The 10986-nt window shown below is 41.8% G+C and overlaps 1 protein-coding gene across 11 annotated transcripts in view; it reads left to right on the forward strand.

Annotated features, from left to right (window-relative positions):
* Positions 1-10986, forward strand: part of MARK3 (microtubule affinity regulating kinase 3) — a 77418-nt gene that overhangs the window by 23374 nt on the left and 43058 nt on the right. For all 11 annotated transcript variants that reach the window (XR_003092682.1, XM_025197189.1, XM_025197186.1 and 8 more), the window contains exons 4-6: positions 2577-2625; positions 7260-7325; positions 10383-10453. Coding sequence is in view for 10 of the 11 variants with exons in the window: in XM_025197189.1 (XP_025052974.1) it covers positions 2577-2625; positions 7260-7325; positions 10383-10453 (186 nt within the window). In the remaining variant the exon portion in view is untranslated. The remainder of the gene's footprint in view (positions 1-2576; positions 2626-7259; positions 7326-10382; positions 10454-10986) is intronic.

Raw genomic sequence — 10986 nt, forward strand, 5'->3', positions numbered from 1 at the left:
CCCGCCCAATATCTCTGTGGCAACTTTGTTGCCCTTCAGTCACCAGGCTGGGCACATGCACCCACCCATAGCATTCTTATTTTCTGTAGTACTATAGACTTTGTAGCACTATAAAAATGCATGTCAAAGGCCACAATGTAACCTACCCCAGTGCAGATGACGGTACATTAAGAAATGGTGAAATGGTTGGTGGATGTTGACCCGCCCAATATCTCTGTGGCAACTTTGTTGCCCTTCAGTCACCAGGCTGGGCACATGCACCCACCCATAGCATTCTTATTTTCTGTAGTACTATAGACTTTGTAGCACTATAAAAATGCATGTCAAAGGCCACAATGTAACCTACCCCAGTGCAGATGACGGTACATTAAGAAATGGTGAAATGGTTGGTGGATGTTGATAGGTCTGATCTAAAGGAAACTTGCTGCAGCTCTATTATGTTTTCACTGAATGTGTGTGTGACATTACCATCTATCACTGGATTAATTTGCCATTGTCACTGCTTGGGAACAATTAACTCATTTTTGTCCACATATTTGTGATACTCTGTACTTTTCACTTACTTGGAGCATTTCAAGCACACCATGGCATGTACATTTTCCAGTGAAGATGTGTAGCTTAGTGTTTAAATGTAGGTGAAACCTTAACTTCCCCATCTCTCTTGAAATCAAAGCAGCTTTTAGAAAATGATCAAGACTTGAGAGTTCTGACCATGTGGAGTCCTGGGCTAGCATGAGGGCTTTTGAAGTGGAAGAACAGTTTGTTGATTGCAGTGTACCACGCTGGCTCAAAATATTACTCTGTCCCTCGTCCCTCAAGCCTCCCAAGAACAGACAGTGGTTAAATGAACCGGGTTATGAGAACTATAGTATTTGTATTTCAGTAGTTGCACAGTAATGGCTATCATATTTAGGTTATCTGTGTTAGAGGAATGGGGAACTTTTTGTTAAGAGAATTCATAATTCACCGGTATTAGGGTAGTAATGCATATTAAAGTGACATGATGTCATTTTTCATTATTATAAAATTGCCCATCAGCGTAAGATAAATGCATACAGCACAGAGACAAGGGAGGTGTTAGTTTAATTTTTTTTTTTTAGGAAATGTAATAACCAAGATGACATTTTAATGTGCAGTTTACCTTGGCTATGCATTTAAAAAAGGAGAATCGGCCATCTTACCCTAATAAAACACATTTATGGACATAGTGTATAGTGGTGAAAGTTGGTACAAATTTAGAAATGCTTTTGTAGGGAACACCAGGTGTTTTTCTCCAGGTGGGATGCAAACTTCCTCCTTGAGAAATTGCCATTCAGTAATGCCATCATGGGAGTCCAAGGAGTGCATGCTCTGCACAATGGATTGCTGAAGAATTAAACCCTTTTAACCTGTATGATTTTGGGATGTATATGATCAACTAGAGTCCTCTCTCTTTTGAAAGTATCAGAGAAAATTGGGGTTTATATGTAAAGCACTTTCCATGGCTTCATAATAGCATTGTTTCCCAGTAGTCATTACTTGAAGGCAAATGCCATTTTTTTTAGCAAGCTGGCTTAATGTTCACTAGTGTTGGTTTGACAGTCCCATTCCAAATCTAGCTACGCAACTCATATGGTACAGGCAATGGGAAATCAAGCAGAATGTGCCCTGCAGCTCTCTGAGCCCTTACCTTTGGAGGGACATTCTTCTAAGACCAAGAGATTCTTCCAAGATCGGCTTAGGTTAGTGGTTCTCAGCCAGGGTGCTGTGGTACCTTGGGGCGCTGTAAGATTCTTTTAAGCATGTTGCAGTATGCCACATTTAATATCAACTGTTGGGTATGCAAGTACCTATACAATTTGCAAGATAAAAACAGAGATTTCAAATAGGAATCCATAGTGTTAAAACATTTGGACTTGTCAGGATCTTTCTGACTTCATTGCAAGAGAAAAATTGCTCTATTTTCTTTGGTCAAAAAAGCAAGTGAAAACTAAGCTGGCATTTTCTGAGGGGTGCCCTAATTGTAAAAAGGTTGAGAACTACTGGCTAAGAAATGGCCTGTTGCAGCTACAGAAAAAAAAAATTGTGGTGCTTTCTGTAATGTACGGCTGTTGTTGACTTGACTGGGACCAGCAAATAGCTGTCATGTCACATACCAGTCACAATCTTAAATAAATGAACCCCTTTAATATACTATTAAATTCCCAGTATATGAACATTTTGCAGTAATTGTGACTATAATAAGAGGTAAGTGTGACTCTTTTTAATGATACGCATTCAGGTGAATTGGACTAAAACAAATTATCCAGACATTAAAGCCTCCATACATCTCCTGAGCTATCCAGTCTCCTTTAAGTGCCAGCTTTTAAAAATATACTGCTAAATTACCTTTCTTCTTCCTGTCTACTAAATGTTCAATTCATGCATTTGAAACTGAAATATGTTATAATGCTGTCTTCTCACATTTTCTCTAAACTTCTGGTTTGAACTAATTACGCAGTTTTAAACACTAGGACAGCCTCTTGGAATAATTTGTTAAATTTTCATTTATTTTTTTTCTTCACTAGCTTATTCATCCTTTATTTTTCTTTTTTCAGCTTTTCAGAGAAGTAAGAATAATGAAGATTTTAAATCATCCAAATATAGGTACCTCATGTTTCCTAATAGTTTTTTTCCTACAAAACTTTGATCTTTGTAGAAAATGTCTTGTTTTTTTTATGTTAAAGTATGCATGTAGAAGTTGAATAAAAGGCTTAAAGTCCACTTAATGAAAAATGGTGAGAAGAGCATTTCATTTGCTTTGAGAATTTATAATGTGTAGAGGAGTGTATTTAAAAAAATAATTGACTGAGCACTCTGTGTTATGTTGTTCTGCAGCCACGCAAATTACTACAAATAGTTTGGACTTTCTTTTTTTGGTTTGATGCATGCTTTGCTCCACAATAAGCTCTCTTTGGAAAAAAAAAAAAGCTTGTTAGTGGTTGAGAGAGCATTTTGAATGCTGTGGCTGCAAACACACGTTCACATACTCTGGGAGAATTTTCCCACGTTTTTTTCTAAAAGAAAAAAACTTACCCGGAGCCACCTGTACGGACACTCGAGTGCTGAAGCCCTTAAGATTGGAGAGCTTGCAGTTTCGCTTCTGTGGAGCCACAAAGGTGGGGTTTGCGTACACATCTCAGCATGTTCCACAAGCTCCCTTAGTCTTCCTGGAGACAGCAGCAGTGCATGGGGCAGCCCTGATTGGCTGACCCAGACTGCCTATTGTCAGCCTGTGTTTTTCTGCAGCAGAACGTGGGGATTATGAAGGGGTCGTGTTCTTATTCATAGAATCCTAGAAAATGAGGGTTGGAAGATACCTGATGGGATCTCTAGGATGGAGATTCCACCACCTTTCTGAATAATTTGTTCTACTGCTGTGCTATCCTCCTAGTGAGAGGGTTTGCCCTAATATCTAACCTAAACCTCCCTTGCTGAAACTTGAAGTCATTGCTCCTTGTTCTCTTATCTGCCACAACCGAGAACAGTCTAGCTCCATCCTGTCTGGAACCACCCTTCATGTAGTTCAAGGCTGCTATTAAAACCCTTTCAGCCTTCTCTTCTCCAGACTAAATAAGCCCAGTTCCCTCAGTCTCTTTTCATCAGTCATATTCCCCTGCCCTCAAACCATTTTCCTTGGCTTCCACTGGACTCTCTTCAATTTGTCCACATCCTTTCTGTAGTGGGGGGCCCAAAACTGGACATAGTACTGCAGATGTGGCCTTACAAGTACCAAATAGAGGGGAATAATCACTTTTCTCAATTTGCTGGCAGCACTCCTACTAATGCAACCCAGCATGTTATTAGGTTTCTTTTCAACAAGGGCACACTTGGCTCATACTCAGCTTAACCCCAGGTCCTTTTTCAGCACAGCTGCTGCTTAGCCATTCAGTCCCCAATCTGTACCAGTGCATGGGTTTATTCCATCCTAAATTCAGGACTCTGCACTTGTCGTTATTGAACCCCGTGAGATTTCTTTTGGTCCAATTTACCTAGGTCCCTGTGAATCCTAGCCCTACCTTCTAGTGTATCTACTATTCCCCCCCCCCACCAAGATGTCTTGGTGTCATCTGCAGTTGGGTGCACTCCATCCCTTCTTCCAGATTGTTGATGAAGATATTGAACAAAACTGGCCCCATTATCAGCCCCTGGGGCACTCCGCTTAATACAGGCTGCCAAGTAGACATAGAGCCATTGACTACTAACTACCCTTTTGAGCCCAATGATACAGACAGTTTTCTATCCACCTAACAGTCCATTTATCCATCCCGTGCTTCCCTAGCTTGCTTGCAAGAATATTGTGGGAGATGGTATCAAAAGCCTTGCTAAAGTCAAAGTATATCACATTTGCTGCTTTCCCTGCATCCACAGAGCCAGCCACCCCATCATAGAACGGGTAGGCAACATTTTTAGACCAGAGTGCTGAAAAACCCCACAATGCCTACCTTGGAAGGTATTAGAGTGCCGGCATGCCAGAAAAACGAAATGAGGGCAGGGAGTACATGGCAGGATGCACTGCTTGTGCCCCTGCCCCCCAGCCCAACTCATGGCCCTCACCCCCAGCCCTGCTGCCCCTGCTCCCCAGCCCTGCTCATGACCCTTGCCTCCCACCCAAAGCCCCTGTCCCCCAGCCCGGGCTCTGTGGCTGCCAGCAGCTACCCCAGCTGCTAACATCTGCTGCCTGTCCGCCCCGGCCCCAGTTGCCTCCCAGTCCCAAACCTGGCCCCAGGCTCTGGGGTGGCAGCACATGCCAGCAATGCTCCCCGCTATGCTTCCCTCACCACTTCTGCAAAGCAGTGCTGGAACCTGGGGCGGCAGGGCAGGGCACGGCGGTGGTCGCAGAAGCGTCAAGGGCAGCACAGTGGGGAGCATCGCTGGTATGTGCTGCCTCCCTGAAGCCCCGAGTCAGGTCTGCGGTTGGGAGGCAGCTAGGGCTGGGGCGGAGAGGCAGCAGATGTTTGCAGCTGGTCCCGTCTCTGGGTAGCTGCTGATAGCCACAAAGTCCAGGCTGCTCCCAACAGGGCTTGCAGCATCCCAGCTGCCTGCTGGGAGCAGCCCAGACTCCCAGCTGGAGGCAGCTACCCAGAGCTGGGGCTGACTGCAGCTGGGAGGCTGCAAACAGCTGCTGTATCGCCAGCCCCAAAGTGTGCCGAGGAAAATGGCCTTGCGTGCCATGCTCGGCATGCGTGCCGGGGTTTGCTGACCTCTGTCATAGAAGCTAGTCAGGCATGACTTGCCTGTAGTGAGTCAATGCTGACTGTTTTTAATCACCACCTTCTCTAAGTGCTTAGAAATTGATTCTTTGAGGACTTGTTCCCTAATTTGTCCAGGGACTGAGGTGAGGCTGTCTAGTCAGTAATTCCCTGAATCTTCTTCCTTCCCTTCCTTAACAATAGGCACTATATTTGCCCTGTTCCAGTTGTCTGGGGCCTCTCCCAATTGACATGAGTTTTCAAACATAATGGATAGGGGCTCTGCAACTATATAGTCCAATTCCCTCAGCACCCTTGGGTGCATTGCATCCAGCCCCATGCACTTGTACACATTCAGCTTTTCTAAGTAGTCCCTAACCTGTTCTTTCACTACTGTCAGCTGCTTATCTCATCCCCAGACTGCTGCCAGGTGCAGGAGTCTGGTAGCCAACCTTGCCAGTGAAGGCTGAGGTAAAAAAAGGCATAGAGTACCTCAGCCTTGTCCACATAATCTGTCACTGGGTTGCCTCCCTCATTCAGTAAGGGACCCACACTTTCACTTTTCTCTTGTTGCTGACATACTTGTAGAAACCCTTCTTGCTACCGTTCACTTCCCTTGCTAGCTGCAACTCCAGTTGCACATTGGCCTTCCTGATTTCATCCCTGCATGCCCAAACAGCACTATTTATACTTCAAACTAGTAGTTTGTTCAAGTTTCCGCTTCTTAGAAGTTTCCTTTGTGTGCTAGCTCATTAAAGAGTTTCCTTCTAAGCCAAAGCTGGTCTGCTGCCATACTTGCTAGTCTTCCTGCACATCAGGATGGTTTGTTCTTGTGTTCTTACTAAGGTTTCTTTAGGGTACAGCCAGCTCTCCTGGTCTCCCTTCCCCCTCAAAGAACTCCCTCGCAGGAGTTCCCTGAGTGAGTTGAAGTCCAGGGTCCTTACTCTGCTGCTTTCCTTCTTCCCTTTCCTCAGGATCCTGAAATCAGTTATCATGGTTGCTACTCTCCAAGTTGCTGTCCACTTCTACATTCCCCACTGATTCTTCCCTTGTTTGTGAGCAGCAGGTCAAGAAGAGCATAGCCCCTAGTTGGCCTCCACAGCAGTTGCCCCAGGAAGTTGTACCCAACACTTTCCAGAAACTTCTTGGTTTGCCTGTGCACTGCTCTATTGCCCTCCCAGCAGATGTCAAGGGGATTTTGAAGTCTCCCATGAGAGCCAGGGCCTGCAATGTGGAACCTTGCACTCGCTGTTTGAAGAAAGTCTCATCTTCCTTGGCTGGTGGTCTGTAGCAAACCCGCACCGCAGCATCACCCTTGTTGCTCTTCTGTCTGACCGTAATCCAGAGACTTTCAACAGGCCTATCTTTAGTTTCATACTAAAGCTCTGAGAAATCATTCTTTTACATAAAGAACAACTCCTCCTCCTCGTCTCCCATCCCTGTCCTTCCTGAACAGCGTATACACATCTCTGAGGGAAATGCCTGAGGACTGTTCTTTTCTGAAAGAAGCCACAGCCCGTATGGATGTTCTCCTGGGAGTGATTTAACCCTGGCTATTTCCAGGTTACTTTTCTGCTGGAGTGGCCATTTTTACTTTGGGCGGAGAGAACATGAATATCTGTTCACTCGTGGTTTCTCCTGGGAGCGCAAAACTCTTCCAGAGGAAACTAAATGTATGAGGCCTATGTTAAAGTATTTAAAGTGACAGTTTTATGTCAATTTAACAGTGTATTTCACATCTACAATAAGTAAAATTATTACCTATAAATCTGTTTTTATGACCTACTGCAGTTTTATGACCTAAACCAAGTGGATTTCAAGCCAGAACTTTGTGGTTGTGAAGTTGGATCCAGACTGTGCTATTGATAAAGCATTAGTGTTTTCATTTAAAAGGAAGAAAATCAAAAGTTGCTTTTTAAGAAATGTTGTCATACTGTCAAACATTGGTGTGATCACTTTTTGTAGAGTCCTTCATAAAGGTCATCTTAAAACTATACTATAATTGTCCATAATCTTTCCATTAAATATCTGCTCTTTTCTCCCCTCTAGTGAAGTTATTTGAAGTTATTGAAACCGAAAAAACTCTTTACTTAATCATGGAGTATGCAAGCGGCGGTAAGTATTTCCCATTATGATGCAAAAAATTATAAATTGCCAAGTTCTGTGGAAGCTGTTTGTCTTGTAAGACTTTTTTTAAAGCGGGAAACATGAATTGCATAGTAGTGAAATGTTAAGATCAAGAGAAGATGTTCTTAAAGCCACACCAAGTTTTAAACAGTGAAATGCCATTGCTGACTTGTTCAGACTTAACTTTGAAGTAGGATAATTTTATTCATAGTAGTAATGATAAAAGGGTGATTAAAGCACAGCAGTTTGTGTGGCAGTAGGTTCCAATAATTTATTTGGTAAAATTGGGTATACTCAGCTGTAGAAATTTAGAAGAAAAAATATATTCATTTTCAGATGAAAAAGCATGGCAGACTCTTGTTTCTTTATCACTTTTGTTTTAAAGCACCAATATTTTGGTCATTATTTTTGAGTTGTTGGCAATATGGAATATGCTTTGTTTATTAAAAATTAGACCCACAGCTACCAAAATCTTTTTTGACTTCTTGCACCTCTACATCTCTCCACTGATTTTTTTTTTTTTCTTTGAATCATTAATTCCTGATTAATGAACCAAAAAAAAAAAAGTGGGGCTTTCTATAGAGTGCTTTCACCTAAACAGCTGGAGCCATGTTAGTCCAAAAGGAATAGCAGTCTGCTTGAAACGTGGCATTGCTGTTAAACTTTGAAATCGGCTGGTGAAATTTTCACAAGTTAAAGCTTATCTTTAGTTTTGGTGGAGGTGCATGGAAGTTTTTCCCCCTTCCTAAAATTGGCCAGCAGAATTCAAGTATTTATTTCCCCTGTGAATGTTACATAGATGCAGCTCATCTTGGGGTCATGCTTTCTATAAAGATTCCATATCTGCCAGCGTAGATTGTCTTAACAATTGTAAATGAAGTCCTGGAAACACTAGATGCATAGACGAACTTTTTAAAAATGCAGTAACGCTAGTGGGAAATGTTGGTTTAATATAAGGCTGTCTAGCTCACCCTTTCTTGCGGGCTGGATCTGGACCATGATAGGGTGAGCTGTGGCCGCAACAGTTAAAATGGCCATCATTGACACTTTCTCACCATTGGGGCTCCATACTTGAGATTTCTATGACAGGTACTGCCCCCAAGTTTCCAACCCTTCTTGGAACTCCATGGGCCAGATGACTAGGTCCATGGGCTGAATCTCGCCCAGGCTGGGTAGTGCCTACCCCACTCCCTCCCTCATGCTGGGGGCCTCTATCTGCTTCCCCCATGCCCCTTCCCTTCCCCCACCCTTCCCATAGACTTACTGGCAGGATACTGCTCTCCAAGCTGTTGGGCTACATTCCTGTAAATTGGCTGTTGGATCAGTATCTGCCAATATGGCTGGTTAATAATCAGCTATTGGTATCAGCCAAGAAAATATTTATCAGTGCACCCCTAATTTTTTTTCTGTTGTACCTGTGAGGGGTTTTGTAGTCCTTTGTGCATCTTAAATTTCAGATAAATCCATTTAATTTCTGATTCCACATTTGACTTTTAAAAACTAATGTATAGTTAGGGTTTTTTTTCTTTTTGAGGTCATTTTGCAATAATCTATGCTTCCTCTTATCTGAAAATTCGTAACTGTTAACTATTTTACCTGCTTCTAAACTTATCACGTTTCAGACACTTAAATTAAATGATTTATTGGTACCTAAACACCGATGTTGTGTATTTGGAGGCATTCCCTCTTCCATATCTAATGCTGTTTTTCTGTTTAAAAAAAAAAAAAAAAACTACTTAAACCATGCTGTGACAAACAAGTCAATATTTCATAGGCTAGGTGGTAACATCTGAACAACTGGAAGAATACTTCAGTTTAGTTAGCGAGTTTTAAAATGACATTTATTTGACTGTTTTTAAAAAATGCAGAACTTTCCATTATTGCTTCAGTATTGTCCTTCAAAAATCCCCAGCCTTATTGAATTGCACTTTCCTCCAGAATTTGGAAGTTATCCAGGAACCTGTTGTGCTGAAAAGTCTTTCCCCAGTATCAGACATGGGGAGCTTGTTGAAGCAAACCATGATTTACCATTCTTTTCACCTAAATGGTGGATTGTTGTGGAGGGGTTTGAGGGGGTGGGGGGTTGGTTTTATAAAGGAGACCCTATTTTAGTTTAACTACAGATTGAAATGGGGATCTCTGTCTTGATTATACAGTTTTTTTGTTCAGTTGGTTGGTTTGTTTTGTTTATGTAGATACAGGAATTATAACAGTATACTACCATTTTTCCCTAGCTGTTTTTAAGCATTTTTGTCCTGAAACCTAAAACATCTACCATTACAATATAGCAAATGTTTTCCCAGTGAAAAATCTCTGAAAGGGTACAAGTAGATTTTAGAAGAGTGGCGCACTACTTTTCTTCTTACCATAGGTAATTAGGAGCAAACATTTTTCCCTTCATTTTGGCATCCACCTGATTTTATTTACGAGACTTTCTTTTATCAGGGATTATGATATAGTAAATCCCCTTTTGGTCTGAGACTAGTTGAGTTTTTTTTTATTTAAAGAAAAAAAGGAGAAATAGTACTTATTATGCTTGTTAGAATGACTTCTCAGATTAACTGAAAACTACATGAGTGTGGAGGCTGCTCCAACTCGCTATAATTCACTCAATTAATTGAGTCTGCTGGAGTGTGGTAATTACCACGTTCCAGCTGCCTCTTGTGTCCCGTGTATCAGTGTCCCCATGCTTCAGAATGGTGGTGGGGGTGCTTGAACTAAAGCTTGTTGAAAAAGCTTTATTTCAAGCGTCCCCACCACCGTTTTGAAGCTTGGAGACACCAGTACATGAGATGCTGCAGCACTTTAATCATAGTGACTCTCAGAGCCAGTCTGTTTAAGGTGCTGCCCTCCCCCACCCCCAGAGCATGTGTAAAAGTGCCCTCAATTTTTAGTTCACTTGATCTAGTTGCTCTAATTTTAGATAAATAAAATAGGTAACGTGCTGAGTTGCCATGCTGTCTCAGCTTCTGAAATGAAGTAGATAGTATTCTAAAATATTTGATGTTAACAGATATCACTTTCTTTCACATATTTCAATTGCAGGTGAAGTATTTGACTATCTCGTTGCACATGGTAGAATGAAGGAAAAGGAAGCAAGGGCTAAATTTAGGCAGGTATGTATGATACTCTATTACTTTTAGCACATTGACATGAGTTTTTCCTTTGTTTTAGTCATAAAGGGAACAAAGACATTTTGTCTCCGGTGTTGGTTTTCCAGGTGCACTCTGAGATGCAGCCTTCGTAGCATAATAGTGAAAAATCAGACTCTGTAGAAAATGAATTTAGAACGCTAAAATACAGTACTATTAAAGACAAAGAGGTCAGTTGCACAGCCTGAAATCCAGTTAAAGTGCTTGTATGTCAAAACTACTTTGGTCTTCTGGCTATTAGTTCCAGTATCCTCTGTTTCTTTAAATGGAGATTTCAGTGCTCTTTAGAGATGGGACCTTCTTGCTAGTCATTCAACTACAAGCACACATGCTTTAAATCAAAACAGAGTTGGTTAAAATGTGAGGAATCAAGAGAAGAAGCACAGGCTTCCTTTTCACGCGAAGTATAACTTAAAACAGATGCTTTAAAAATAAATCCTGAGAATTTCAAATTGTCATTTTACCATGAATAATGTAAGTCGGTCAGAGGCATTCCT

This window comes from Alligator sinensis, unplaced genomic scaffold (assembly GCF_000455745.1).
Source record: "Alligator sinensis unplaced genomic scaffold, ASM45574v1 scaffold85_1, whole genome shotgun sequence".
NCBI lineage: Eukaryota > Metazoa > Chordata > Crocodylia > Alligatoridae > Alligator > Alligator sinensis.